A 15,660-nucleotide genomic window follows, 5' to 3' on the forward strand; every position below is an offset into this window, starting at 1 on the left:
TTCCAAAGGCCAACAAAGCTACTTCTAATACTTCGTCAGCGATTGGAGTACTCCGCTGCAAGGTCCCCACTTGAGTAGAGGCGCTCCTGGCTATACTGTACCACCACGCTGCTAAAAGGTTGAGATGAGCGCCAACCAGAGGCAGTATCCACCTGCAGCAGCTCTCTCACCAGGTAAGGAAACAGCTAGCATTGTATCAATGCTAGCCTAATTTTACTGTTCTCAAATTCATTAACCTTTTTAATGTTTTTGGGTGTAAGATGTCCGTGAATCAACTCCACCTGTCAGTGTGGATTCAGCTAAGTAATTACTGTACAGGCAGTCCCCCGGTTAACAGCAGGCTCTGTTAACAGCGATCCGGTTTTATGGCGCTTGTCTAGCGACAAAAATCGGCAATTTTCGGTGCCAAAATTCACCGATTTCCGCTTGTCAGCGCCGATAATTGGGTATTGGTGCCGATAACCCCCGAAAAGCGCCGAAATTGCCGATTTTCGGTTAGCTGCGATTTTCGCTTATCATCACACCCTCAGAAAGGGAACCCCGCTGATAACCGGGGACTGCCTATATAAGTTACTTATATAAAAATGACATTTTTATGGTAAATAAAGTTTTATATATACTTACTCAGTAATTATGGACGGAGCCCACCCTCCTCCCCTCGCATAGACATTTAAGCATAAACAAATTGAAGCTCTTGGCTGAGTTGTTCCTCTCTTACCCCAAAAGTGTCCTGGGCTAGTCACCTACAGAAACAAAAGAATCACTGCCACGAATTTCAAAGTTTGAGCTGCCATGCGAGTAGAAACTCTTAGCTAAGTAATTACTGGGTAAGTATATATAAAACTTTATTTTATCGTAAAAATGTCATATTTGTTCCAACACAAATATGCTGTCTCGTACTTTACATAGGGATTTAGCTTGTGAGTGCGATCTGGAATGGTCATTTAACTTTCAGACAGGGCCATTAACTATCAAGAGGTAGGGGGAAGCCCCGCCCACTTGTTGGTATGCACCCCACTTTGCTTCCAACTGCTGTTGTGTATAGATGTCTCTGCGGACTGTCTGCCTGACTTGCCGTTTGCTTTCCTTTCATGCTTTTGTTTGATTTTGAAGAAGTTGTTTGAAATCAAGTTGTATATTACCATGCCGCAAACCCCTTGGTCAATTTAGCCAGGAACCTCAGAGAGGAAACCTCAGGTTTTCATGCACTGTCCAGGGAAGGACAGACTTTGTAATAGGTTCCTCTCCTCAGTGGAGGTAGATCCCCATACCCTTAGCACCTCTTGCAGGAGGCATGATTGCATTCAGAATAGTCCATGTTCGGAGTGCTGTGTCTGGCCATCTGAACAGTGGATGAGGTTTGCCAGGAAGAAGAAGAGAGAGAGGAAGGTTTCCCTGTTGTCATTGGATTGGAGTATTCTGCTGATGACAATGAAATTCCTCTTTGATACTTTCTTACCAACTCCTACTGTTGGTTCAGTAGAGAGCCTCCAAAGTCGGGGGAAGACATCCAGCCTGGTTACTCTCTGGGCACCTCTCTTCACTCTGAGAGGGAACTGTCCTCTGGAGGATGCTTTCTCAGGGTGTAGGGAAGAGCTCTCTCTTAATCTGACTTTTGTTTCAGTTGTTGTGGAGGCTAAGGGGCTCAGGGACCTGTCGCCCTTCCTGGGCATCTCAGGCAAGCTAAGTGTTTCTTCCCTCATCAGTCACATGAGGGCAATGAAGGGTCTTTATGTGAGTGTGACAATTTCAGTGGTCACAGTCTCCACTGGCTCTAGGACCGCCCCCACCTGACTGGTTACCCCGCATGCGTCATCGATGATGTGTCCCCAGGTGCTGCCTTCAACCTTGTTCTTTTGGGTGAGGCCTTCCTCCATGCCTTGTCTTCTGCATTGGAGAAAAAGAAGAGGAGAAGGAAGTTGTCATCTTTGGTGTCAAGTGCTTTCACCTCCTCCCCTACCTCTTCCAAAGCTAGTAAGCAGAATTGAGGAAGAAGGAGGTTGCTTTATCTCCCCTCAGGAAGTCTCATAGAGCTTTTAGCAGTCAGTCCTCTACTATAGAGAGGGCTGACATCAGTCTTCTGCTGTAGAGAGGGCTGACATCAGTCTTCTGCTGTAGAGAGGGCTGACATCAGTCTTCTGCTGTAGAGAGGGCTGACATCAGTCTTCTGCTGTAGAGAGGGCTGACGTCAGTGCTCTACTGTAGAGAGGGCTGACGGATCTCTCACTAGCGGTACCATGACTACCACTGCACTTGTTGCTGAGCACAAGGGTGCAACCACTACCCCAGATTCTCTAGACCCCCAGTGTATTGCTACCGGCCCGGTAGTATCCCTCCCGGGCTGGCAAGGGTTCCCGGCCTATGGACCTGGGCCCAGCTGCCAGCACGCCCCAACAAGAAAAGGTGAGGAGAGAGCAGGCAGGAGTCCCGGGATAGTAACCCATCCCGTCCAGGCTGGTCACCCAGACCAAGCAAGAGGTCCCCTATACAGTCTTTCCCTCCTGTAGAAGCTCAACTTCTTGGGAGACTGGAGTATGCCCGAGGGACATCCCCTGATCTGTGCAGATGTCATCACTGCAGGTTGGTGACTGCCCATGGCCTTGCTCACTGACAGAACTTTGGTCTTTGTCAGGTTGGGCAGGGGCACTCGTAATCCCTTAACTGGTCGAGAGATCACCAATGGGCTCTGGTAAGTGTTCCTCTCCTGCAGAGGGAGCAACTCATAAGGACCAGGAACTGGAGGGACTTGAGGATCCTATGCCCCAAGACTCAGACGCCCCTGAGTTGTAGTTACTTTTTAGACAACCCACCTGTTGGTTCAGAGATTTGCCCTGACTCCCCACCATTGGGTAAGTCTTTTATGTAAAGAATGAAGGTTTGTATTTGTGTAGGAATGAATAGCAAATGTTTAAAGCAATTTGTATTTTTTCTGACATACAAACCTGAAGTTCTTTACATTCATGTCCTACCTCAGCCCCCCCCACATGCTGGTACTTGGGCTGGAAGGCAAAGTGCAATGCAGTACAACAGGTGGGCTGGGTTTCCCCCTACCCATCAGTAGTTAACAACCTTGTTTGTAAGTTAAACAGCTGTTCCAGCTTGTGTTTGCAACTAAGTCCCTTTGTAAAGAACTTGGTTTGTTTGTTTGGAAAAATACAAATTAATTTTAAAATTTGCTATATTTTTTGTCATAATGTTACAAAGATGGGACAAGTGTAGAGAGTATGTTATGATCATTTATATCTTTGCACACAACACTGGCATGAATCCCCACATGATTGTTATGATTCAGTGGAGTTTTATATCAACTTCTGAATCCCTGCAGATAATGCAAATGATGATGCATAATCTTGTGTTGCCTGCTGTAAAACTAATGGTAGCCAGGTAGGACTTGATAGCTAATTTTTTGGCCATCACAGTCACACGAGTGTGTACACATATTCTTCTTGATTGTGGTATGAAAATCTATTCAGTATTTTGGCAGATTTTGTAAAAGTAGCCCCTCAACAGATGCTTTGGCCTTCTGGCTTTTCAAACGGCAAAACTTGAAGTACAAGACTCTAGTCTAAAGTATAAATTTACATTGGATATCCCACAGGTAAAATTATTTCCCAGTACAGTACTGTAATTTGTGTTGTAAGCCGAGCTGTAATTTAAGCTCATCTTCCTATTTAATAGGTTTTTCTGCAAAGTGAATCTTCTCAAAAAGATACCATAGCAGAAAGCCATTATAATACTGTAGCTGATAAGTAACAAAATCCAAGTTTAGTTCAGATAAGTTGAGGGGCTACTTTATTGTTCTTAAAGATCTATTTTGAGAAAATTGCTCACAACAGGGAAATGTTGCCCTTACTGCAAATAAGGAAAATATTTGCCACACTAGCATTTATCACTCTGCATATTGAACTGATAATTTTTATTTTGCAAAAGCAAGTGAGTCATCATAGTTATTGGCCTAGTCCAAGCTTCAAACTTACTTGTTGAACTTACTGCTTACTAGAACAGGTATGCATTGATGGCCATTAGTAATTTGGTAAGTTTACGTATTGTAATCCTTATTTACAAGTTTAGCAAAATAACTATTAAATGAACATTTAGGGACTGATCAGTTTTTGAGATTGGAACTACGATTTTTACTTGGTTATAACAGTGTATATAATTTGATGTCTACATAAATCCTACTTTTGTAGGTGACGCAGATATTTCTAGTATAATAGCCTAATTGGAGAGTTCAAGCAAACTTATGAAATATTTAAATGTGCAGAATGTCCTCAATAAATTTCTGGCCTAATTTGGTACTGTATTTGACAAAAACACATCTTTTCCACTTTACATGTAATAGTTGGGGAATTAATCAGTAAAACAGTATAGAACTAGTATGGGAAGAACATCAAGAGCTTCAAACCCCTCCTTAGGAACCAAGCAACAGCTGAAAAAAACTTGAAAACTCTGGGCTTATTATTTTGAACTTGCCTACCTCAGCTGGGTTTATTATTTTGAACTTGAAATTGTTGGTCATATTCTCCATATTTTTCATCCTGATTTAAGAAATTTTGTGTACTAAAACTTTTCCTTTTAAAATTTTTATAATTTAACATAGTTGCTAATTTAGTATAATTGCTACTGTACCTTCCACCTATTTACCATATATTTCCATGTATAAGACAACCTTTAAATCATTAAATTCATTCCTGAAAATTTGGGGTCATCTTATACTGCCATTTTAAAAATCAGACCTTGAATTCTAAGTGATGATTATCGGTAGGCTAGCCTCGGCCTCCGTGCGAAACCACTGACATACATGACAAGATTCACATTATGAAATAAAGTGATAAAGGTAATAAAACCATTTTCACCTTATATATTATTGGCATACCTGTATCTTCATAATAAATAGCCTATTCGAGGCTAGGTATCGTTGCCCATGTTCAGGAAAACCTAAACAATGCAATTGGCGCATGATCGCTGTTTGTATTTTTATAATACAGTTAGTAATATGCAAATACTGTAAATACAATATTACGGGATACAGTGAAGTAAAGCATAACTTGTTAAAAGATCCATGGAAAAGATGGATATTCGTTATGTTTGTACTTTATAATACGATACTAACGTGAATATTACATACGGTAATTTTATGTTTCGTGTATGATGCGACCCCCTTAAAATTAACTTCAAAATTGTCTTGAAAAGTCGCATGGTATGCGAGTATATACAGTATTTTGAATTCCTAAGGATACAGTAAGTAAAACAGCATTTGTAATGACATCATCTTTAAATAACCACTATTTCATAAGAAGATACTTGTTGTCACAAAAACTAGCCTATACACAGATGGTTTTATAATTTCGCAATTGTCTTGTACTACAGATGTGAGATAAATTCATGAAAATTTGTCATAATTTTTTACATCTTATCTAAAGGTTGTCTTATACACGAAAATATACGGTAGTTCCACCATGGAAAAAAATGTAAGCCGTTTCATGGCGTTGCCCATTTAACCCAGTATGTCTTCATTATTTTTGTAAAACCTAACTTACACATGACTAACACATAACTAGAGATCTTGTTTTCATATTTGTTGTCTGAAGTATAGTAGACACCAGATTGTAATACAGCCACCTACTTTCATCTTAGAAGACTAATTTATGGTTTTGTCAACGATTTTAGTATACTGTGTTGCCAATTTCTTTAGTGTCTAATATTTTTTTTTTCAAAGTTTCAAGTTCTTTTAGCTTGGGGTATCTTGAAACAACAAAGTGTGCTGTTTTTGAGTGTGTGTGTGTGTTACAACAAAGTGTTCTGCTTTTGAGTGTGTGTGTGTTACAACAAAGTGTTCTGCTTTTGAGTGTGAGTGTTTATGTGCATATTTGGCCTGCCATCTTTAACCCAAAACCAAATTACAGAAGGATGTTATATTTAAGCAGGTTGGAAAGGAATACTCGGCAGAATGTGGTTCATTTATTGTCGATATAGCAAAATATAAAATATAGGCACTATCTATTCATTATGGCAAACGTCAATGACTACTATAGTATAAAACATTGTACTACACAGCATAACCTACAACCTGTTGCGTCATCAGTTAAAACTAATTCCAGGCAGCAAAATCACATTGGACAAAATAATTTAACTGCTAGTCTGCTTTTTTTTTGTGAGTATTCAAGTAGGAAGCATCAAGTTTTTGAAGTGGTGATATGTTTTTCTTTTGAAAGAAATCTTCAGACAATGTAGTTTGACTTACACAGATATTTAAAAAAAATATTACCCTTTTCTTGGTGTCAAGAGTTTTTCTTGTTAGTGCATAACTAATTCCCCATAACACAAGTACAGTAATTCCAAAAAAGGATGGTAAACAAAAGTTTTTAAAAAATTTAACTGGACCTTAAAGCAGATCCTTGGAACAGGAGTTTTAGGCTGGCTAAACTGCAGTATAATTAAGACTAGTTTACAACGAATACCATTTTCCACCTCCAACAGGTACAGAACAGTTTTCGTCTAATGCTTCTTGGAGATGGTCCAGAAGTACTGAACTGCAAACAAGTGTTCAGGTGAAAAATAAAAACACATGCTCCATTACACTAATTAAGGTATAGTTAAGAAGTTGGTCAAGAAATTGGGTAGAAGTATTTGGGGAAGTAACAGCGTAATGTTTAAAGTACACTGGAGCTAATTCTTCTAATGGTCTTTCTTTAGAAATTAAAGTACTGTATCTGCTTTCGCTGACAAAATTACTTAACCACAAGTGTATTGGATAGTTTTTCAACCATAAAGATCTACACTTCCTCACAGCCCATATTATGAAAATGACTATTGTACACACTGTACAGCATATGATCAACCAATACATTACAGTATACTGATATTACCGAGTAATTATGTACAGAACTAATTAGCAGGAATATACTATACATTAGATGTTATTTTACAATCCGTATACAATACTGAAATGATTAACTCATCATTGCTCTTTCTCTCCTCTCAAGTACTTCAGAATCAATTTACTGAGCTGTGATCTAAGGCCCAGTGATGATCCCTGCTGCATCAGACATGTAGCATGCTGCTGTTCACTCTGATGTTTGATAAAGTTTGTGCAATCTATATCTTGGTATTCCAGCTTGAGACTTGGTTCAGCAGCCCTCAAGATATGTAGATTTGATGCTTGCAAAAAAAGTCCATATATGTTGAAGTCATACTCTTCTGGGCGGTCCAGCTTCAGGTCTCCCTCTACTCTAATATGTGGAATGGTTTCTGCTGCAGCATTTCTTGCTGAAAAGTAAGACAGTTGTCAAGACTTGGTCCTCAATAACATGGTTTAATCAGTATTTTAGTCTAAACTGCAGAGCAATCATGAAAATTAATGTATACACTGAACTCTTCTGTAAAACATAAAAAGCTTATTAGGTCAAAGACGTGAAATTTTATACATTGACTCGGGATCCCCTCCATGTTAGTTTTCAGGATTTAAAGACAATACTGTGATAATTTCAAAAAGTCATTCTCTTACTGGGACTACTGCAGCATTCTATGGCCAAGTTGTAGAAATTGCTAATTTCATTTTGAATTGGTTTGAGCAATGACAACTTCAGAATTATTTAATGCTGTTCAGAATTCAATTTTGGTTTTGCAAGCACATTTTTCTTCTCAATTACCATCATTGATGTAAACTGAATTTCCCTTTACAGGGTTGGAGATTTATAATGCATTATTTCTGTAGCACACCTTTTACCTAAATTCCCACTAAAGATTTGCACTATATACAACGGTTTACAATACTGAATAATTAGAATTTGCTCTTTACTCTTACAATTGCTTAGCTCTAGCTCTATTGAAAAGATTACACCTCACCCCTTTAATAATTCTGTGATTGTATTTTTCCTGGGTATACAAACTGTAGCCTGCCATACATGGAGTATCTTTCTGCACATGCACTGGACCTGCTGTGTGTGGACTAAAGGGTGGTATCCAGGTGGAGACTGGGAGAGGGGATGCCCATTCTCAACCCAACTAACGTTACCAATTTTCCTTCCAGCCCATATTTAGGATGAAAAAAATGAAGTGGGGTGGATAAGGTGGGTTACCTTCAATATGAAGGCCACAGTTTATACACAAAAAATTTGGTATTTGTTCCTACAGGGATACAAACACTACGCCTTTCATGTATGGAGAATCACTACTTCAGAGGGAAGTGGTGGTACCCACAGGTAGACTCAGCACTTTTGTGAGTGAAGCAGAGTATCACCTTGTAAAAGAGCAAATACAGACAGACTATACATAACATGAAAGGAAAGGGGGAGAGGGCTACTAAGCATAAGAGGACTGTGTCGACATCGAGAGCAGAGCACTGGGGCAATATCTGAAAATCAGTGAAGATGAGTGGCTAAGGAGTGCATGGGAAGAAGGACTGACAAAAGCAGATGAAGACCCAAAAATATACAGAGACAAGAGAATGAAAAACAGCACAGCAAACCAATGCATGGACAGTACATGAGACAAAAGAACTGGCCAGCGATGAAACATGGCAATGGCTACAGAGGGGAGAACTCAAGAAGGAAACAGAAGGACAGAAGGAATGCTAACAGCGGCACAAGATCAGGCCCTAAGAACTAGATGTGTCCAAAGAACAATAGGTGGAAATAACATCTCACCCATATGGAGGAAGTGCAATATGAAAGACGAGACCATAAACCACATAGCAAGTGAATGTCCGGGACTTGCACAGAACCAGTACAAAAGGGCATTATTCAGTAGCAAAAGCCTTCCACTGGAACCTGTGCAAGAAACACCAGCTAGCTTGCAGTAATAAGTGGTACGAACACCAACCTGAGGGCGTGATAGTAAATGATCAGGCAAAGATCCTCTGGGACTATGGTATCAGAACAGTTAGGGTGATACATGCCAATAGACCAGACATGATGTTAACAAAATCAAGAAAGTATCACTCATTGATGTCGCAATACCATGGGACACCAGAGTAGATGAGAAAGGAGAAAAAATTGATAAGTATCAAGACCTGAAGAGCTAAATAAGAAGGATATGGAATATGCCAGTGGAAATTGTACCCATAATCATAACCAGGCATGATCCCAAGATCCATGAAAAGGAATCTGGAAAAACTAGATGCCGAAGTAGCTCCAGGACTCATGCAGAAAAGTGTGCTACTAGAAACAGCAAAGTGAGACTCCTAAGGAGGCAGGATGCAACCCAGAACCCCACACTATAAAAATCACCCAGTCGAATAGGATGACTGTGATAGACCAAAAAAAAAAAAAATATATATATATATATAGAAATCATCAACACACAATCACGTGTGGAACAGAAATAAATTTCTGACTCACGCGGGGATCGAACCCAGGTCTCTCAGGTGGAAAGCAAGGGCGTTACCCACTGGGCCATACAAGTCTAAAAGAAGTCGGAACCTGAGAGCAACTGCAAGGAATTACCTGGGCAAGCTAACTGCTTGCATACCAGCGAGTTTTCCCCAACTTCCCGACTCAGCAATGACCCAATGGACAACATTTCATTCGAATTATCCCTTCTGAGTGAATAAGATAGAAATCATCAACACACAATCACGTGTGGAACAGAAATAAATTTCTGACTCACGTCGGGATCGAACCCAGGTCTCTCAGGTGGAAAGCAAGGGGCGTTACCCACTGGGCCATACAAGTCTAAAAAGAAGTCGGAACCTGAGAGCAACTGCACCCAGGAATTACCTGGGCAAGCTAACTGCTTGCATACCAGCCGAGTTTTCCCCAACTTCCGACTCAGCAATGACCCAATGGACAACATTTCATTCGAATTATCCCTTCTGAGTGAATAAGATAGAAATCATCAACACACAATCACGTGTGGAACAGAAATAAATTTCTGACTCACGTCGGGATCGAACCCAGGTCTCTCAGGTGGAAAGCAAGGGCGTTACCCACTGGGCCATACTGGTATGCAAGCAGTTAGCTTGCCCAGGTAATTCCTTGGGTGCAGTTGCTCTCAGGTTCCGACTTCTTTTAGACTTGTATGGCCCAGTGGGTAACGCCCTTGCTTTCCACCTGAGAGACCTGGGTTCGATCCCGACGTGAGTCAGAAATTTATATATATATATATATATATATATATATATATATAATAATATTAATGTAATTATATAACTGTAATTACTAAATTTATACATTAATAGAAAATTATGTGATATTTTAAACAAGCAAATATCATTTCCCAATCTTTTGAGAAACTTTTGAAGAGAGGGCGAGGGCAAAGCTGTCAGATGTGTCAAACGTTGCCCACAGCATGTCAAATCTATCTCTCTCTCTCCTTTTTCCTTCATAAATCATGAACTTCCATCTTTTGATATCTTAACGTAAGGATAACCCCCCCCCCTCTCTCCATAATAATTCATAAATAATTTGACTTGATATTTTAAGTAAGGACAACTCACTCTCTCTCGTTCATGGTAAGTGCTCGCACATTTTTACAACTTATTATTTCTCTGCACGTCTTTACCTGTACAGTAGATAGTTTAAATTGATCAATTTTACCTGTACCATATACGAACTGTAAATGCGCTGGTGTGGCAAATACATTCTAAAACATAGAGACGTAATAACTAAAAGTTGTATTAGTCCAAATAAAAAAGTTTGTTCATGAAAAAGCATTTCAGAACAAATAAAGAGAGATGTAAAATAAAGAAGTTATTGAAAAGAGTTTGAGAACATTTCTAAAAATAGATCGGTCTGAAGGGGAGAGGGAGAGAAATTCTCTTCCAACTCTATTTTTATGTCAACCATTTATTTCTTTTTTTAAGGGTAATGTATTAACCTAGCTTTCAAATGAAATTACAGTAACTTTAATTTGATTTAAAAGTTAGCTTAATATTTAGGAGCATGATTAGGGTCATATTTAGTGTTTAACCTTTATAAATGAGCATTAACCCTATAACACCGAGCCTCTATTTACAAAACTGTCTCCGGTATGCTGGCGGCGTTCGGGAGTTAGCGCCGAAGCGGAAAAAATGTTTTTTTCAAAAAATCACAGCACGCTTAGTTTTTAAGATTAAGAGTTCATTTTTGGCTCCTTTTTTTCTCATTGCCTGAAGTTTAGTATGCAACCATCAGAAATGAAAAAAAAATATCATTATCATATATAAATATTGAAATATATGACAGCATAAAAAAAAAATTTTCATATATAATTTTATACAAATCGCAGTGAGCAAAACGGTTAAAGCTAACGGGTTATTTTTTCTTTGTATTGTACACTAAATTGCTATGATTTTGGTATATAACAAATTGTAAAACGATCAAAGCAACACAGAGAAAATATTATCACAAAATGATGCATGAATTTGTAACGTGCGGACGTAAAAAAATTTTTTGTAAAAAATTCACCATAAATCGAAATATTGTGCTACAGACTTCCTGTTTGTTGAAAAATGAAGCTAATTAATTGAATATTACTAGACTGTAAGTGTTTTAGCTTACAATTGCAGTTTTCAACCATTTCGGTCGAGTTAAAGTTGACTGAATGTCGAATTTTTTCTATTTATCGTGATTTATATGAAAATATTTCAAAACTGATATAAGCTACAACCATGAGTTATTTTCTGTTGTATTCTACATGAAATTGCACACATTTTCATATATAAAAGTTTATGTAACGACTAATATAAAACGGTGCAAACATTATGACAACGTGACGAAAGAATTTCTGAGATGTTCGGCCGAGTTACCGTGCTAACGTAAGGAAAATGTTTTTTTAAAAAATTCGCCATAAATCGAAATATTGTGCTAGAGACTTCCAATTTATTGCAAAATGAAGGTAAATGAATAAATATTACTAGAATGTAAGAGTTTTAGCTTACAATTACATTTTTCGACCATTTCGGTCGAGTTAAAGTTGACCAAAGGTTGAAATTTTGGCAGTTATCGTGATTTATGTGAAAATATTTCAAAACTGATAAAAGCTACAACCATGAGTTATTTTCGGTTGTATTCTGCATGAAATTGCACACATTTTCATATATAAAAGTTTATGTAATGACTAATGTAAAACGATGCAAACATTATGACAACGTTACGAAAGAATTTCTGAGATGTTCGGCCGAGTTACTGCGCGCAGACGTAAGGAAAAAGTTTTTTTTTTTTCAGAAATTCACCATAAATCGAAATATTGCGCTAGAGACTTCCAGTTTGTTGCAAAATGAAGGTACATGATTGAATATTACTAGAATGTAAGAGTTTTAGCTTATAATTGCGTTTTTTTACCATTTCGGTCGAGTTAAAGTTGACCGAAGGTTGAAATTTTGGCAGTTATCGTGAATTATATGAAAATATTTCAAAACTGATAAAAGCTACAACCATGAGTTATTTTCTGTTGTATTCTACATGAAATTGCGCATATTTCCACATATAAAACTTTATGTAACGACTAATATAAAACGGTGCAAACATTACGACAACGTGACAAAAGAATTTCTGGCGCGGACGTAAAGAAAAAGTTTTTTTCAAAAATTCACCATAAATCAAAATATTGTGCTAGAGACTTCCAATTTATTGCAAAATGTAGGTAAATGATTGAATATTACTAGAATGTAAGATTTTTAGCTTAGAGTTGCGTTTTTTTACCATTTCGGTCGAGTTAAAGTTGACCGAAGGTTGAAATTTTGGCAGTTATCGTGATTTATATAAAAATATTTCCAAACTGATAAAAGCTACAACCATGGGTTGTATTTTGCTGTATTTTACATGAAATTGCGCACATTTTCATATATAAAACTTTATGTAACGGCTAATATAAAACAGTGCAAAAATTACGACAAAATGACGAAAAGAATTTCTGAAATTTTCGGCCGAGTTACCTTGTGGACGTAAGGAAAAAAGTTTTCAAAAATTCACCATAAATCAAAATATTGTGCTAGAGACTTCCAATTTGTTGCAAAATGAAGGTAAATGATTGCATATTACTAGAATGTAAGATTTTTAGCTTACAATTGCGTTTTTCTACCATTTTGGTCGAGTCAAAGTTGACCGAAGGTTGAAATTTTTTGTAGTCGACGTACGGTATGTCCACTCGGCACCCAACAGACAATTTTAGTCGACGTATGATACGTCCAGTCGGCGTTTAAGGGTTAACATTTTTAGAGACTGCCAAAATTTGCCTTGCTCCAGGGGTTCTGGAACCTAACCTTACTTAAGTTCGGGGTATGACTGTACTCCTAAACAAGCTGAGAAAGGATTTGGGGGGTGTGGGAGGGGAGCAGTAGTAACACTGCTTACAGGAATAAGCAAACACAGAAGGGGTTGTTGGGGTTGGTGGGTGGCCAGGGAAGGAGTTTCCCAGGATGGGAAGGGGTGGGAATGCAATGTAGGATGGGTGGAGAGGGGTAGGCAGGCATTTGACTTGGTCAGAAATTTTTTTTGCCTTATGTTTTTAAAGAAAACAGATTGGGCACACCAGCTTAACTTGCAGGTACTTAATGGCTGGTGCACATCAACCATTTTGTGAAGACTGTTTGGTCCCACTGACTGCTGCATTTGTCCATTGAATGCCCCAGTCGTCGAAAACTTAGAAATCAACTTTTATCTGATGCTAAGGTGAGAATAAGTACATCCTTGCCAAAGTCCTTGGAGAGATTGCTTGTGCAGTGAATGGTGTTTTTAAATTCTCAGTGGCAGCAGGTCTTTTGCAACAGGTTTAGTTTTCATATGATTTTCAATATATAATTCCAATTATATTTTAAACAGAACTCATGCTTACTAATTTTTAAATCATGGTCTCGATTTACTGTTCTTTTTTAAAACTCATATTTTATTTCAATTTTTTGCTTTTATTTATTTAGGTTTTATTAGTATTCCACTTGGTTCTGGTACCAGTTACCCTGCCAGTCATGATGCCAGATAACTATCAATCCATCAATTAATGAACTTTTATTGGAGAAGTTCCTGTAGAACCCTATTAATGAACTTTTATTGGAGAAGTTGCTGTAGAACCATATTAATGAACTTTTATTTGAGAGGCTGCTGTAGAACCCTATTCTGACTTAAACACCTCTGCTCCCTTGTGCAGTGCTCAGTAAAAACAAGGAAAAAAAGTAGAGAAACAAGCCTTGGCACCGCTCCTGGAACTCCCCCTACATGCTTTGGTCACAAGAGGTGGATGATGTAAAAGAACTCTCCCTGAAGAAAGATTGCTCAGACCACACATGCTCCAGAAAACACTAACGTCTCAAGCAAGGAAACAGCAGGTTCATCAATAATAAACCTCCCGAAAGGATGGAAAAGAAAGCTTCCCCGCCACCATCGCAAAACCTATCTGTAGACTGGGTACACAATTAACGAACAAGCTGCATGAACCCTACACCAAGCAGGTCGTGGAAACCTCCTCCTGCAACCACAGGGAGTCACAGGAAGAAGAGTTACTCAATTAACCTGTCTACAGCAATCATCCAGCAAAATACAGTAGAACCCTGGTTCTCAACACTAATCTGTTCCAGAAGAAGCGTCAAGATGTGCTTCCATCGAGATCGAATCAATTTTTCCCAGAAGAAATGGCAAAATGGATTAATCATTTCTTGACCACCAGTCATTACCCTAACCTTGCCTTTTTATACAAAAGATTACACATAAATAACAATTAAAGTTGAGAGTTAAATAACTTACTATATTAGATGCACTTTTTTCATTTTTAAATGTACTGTATACTGTATAAAAAAAAAAAGTGGCCTATGTCCAATGTGGCCGTATTACGGATGGTTGACTGAGCACCATAGGTCAGGCTAGGTACCATTATGTGCTGTAACGGGTAGGCATAAAAACTGTTGCTAATAATAAAACATTGAAAAACAAGCCTAATTATTACAGTAAATTAATAAAATATTAAAAGCAAGCCGAATTATGTCTCATCACAAACTTAAGAAAAATTGCTTAGGTAAACAAACCAAAACACCACGATAGTGGCCTATTGCAGTAACAATAAACGTTGTTTACATTCTGTATGTCCACTGGAATAGTTGTAAACAAAATCAATTTAAAATATCTTTCAAAACAGCAGCAGCAGAGTGAGCAGGCTTTAAACAACCTGTGGGAACAACGCCAACTAGCGGTGGCTGACCAAACACTTTTGTTTACAAATGTCATATGATTCATCGGGTTGGATTCCAGTTCGCTGTTTGAGCTCCAATGCAAAATTTACTCAAAATTTTGTGTCAAAATCCGATTATGTCTAGTTCTGATATTGTCGAGGACCGGGGTTCTACTGTACCCCATTGCCAGTGGTAAAAACTGATCCATAGACAGGGTACGCAACAAAAGAAAGCCCCTCACTGAAAGGTCACACAAACCCCTCCCAATGCATCTCTGAAGAGTAGCAGTGAAAGGAGGGATAACTTGTGCACCAGGCGAACAAGCTGAACAACCTCGACTCACTGTGAACCTGAGAGCCCACTGTGAGACGGGAAGAAGCAGACCCTAAGTCTAAGCAACCTGGCACAGCAGTAGCAACCCTACCTGGAGGAAAGCTGATTACTGCCGGTGACCATGTGTTCCGCCCTTCCCCGAAGGGGATAGCTCTTGGAAGAAGCCTATCAAGACTTCTTACACAAGGACTAGACTTCCCTATCTCGATGGCCACCTGCTTGGAAACGAGTGGGGCTGAGGTAAAGGT

The 15,660-nt window shown here is 38.6% G+C and overlaps 1 protein-coding gene and 1 long non-coding RNA gene across 2 annotated transcripts in view; one reads left to right on the forward strand and one right to left on the reverse strand.

Moving 5' to 3' along the window:
- Positions 1-15,660, forward strand: part of LOC136831459 (uncharacterized) — a 59,010-nt gene that overhangs the window by 22,394 nt on the left and 20,956 nt on the right. The window lies entirely within an intron of this gene.
- The window catches only part of LOC136831457 (chondroitin sulfate glucuronyltransferase-like), a 102,907-nt gene continuing 93,195 nt past the window's right edge, over positions 5,949-15,660 (reverse strand). The window contains 1 exon segment of the mRNA XM_067091934.1: positions 5,949-7,269. Within this exon segment, the coding sequence (XP_066948035.1) occupies positions 6,962-7,269 (308 nt within the window). The 3' untranslated portion in view covers positions 5,949-6,961.

This window comes from Macrobrachium rosenbergii, chromosome 48, assembly GCF_040412425.1.
Source record: "Macrobrachium rosenbergii isolate ZJJX-2024 chromosome 48, ASM4041242v1, whole genome shotgun sequence".
NCBI lineage: Eukaryota > Metazoa > Arthropoda > Malacostraca > Decapoda > Palaemonidae > Macrobrachium > Macrobrachium rosenbergii.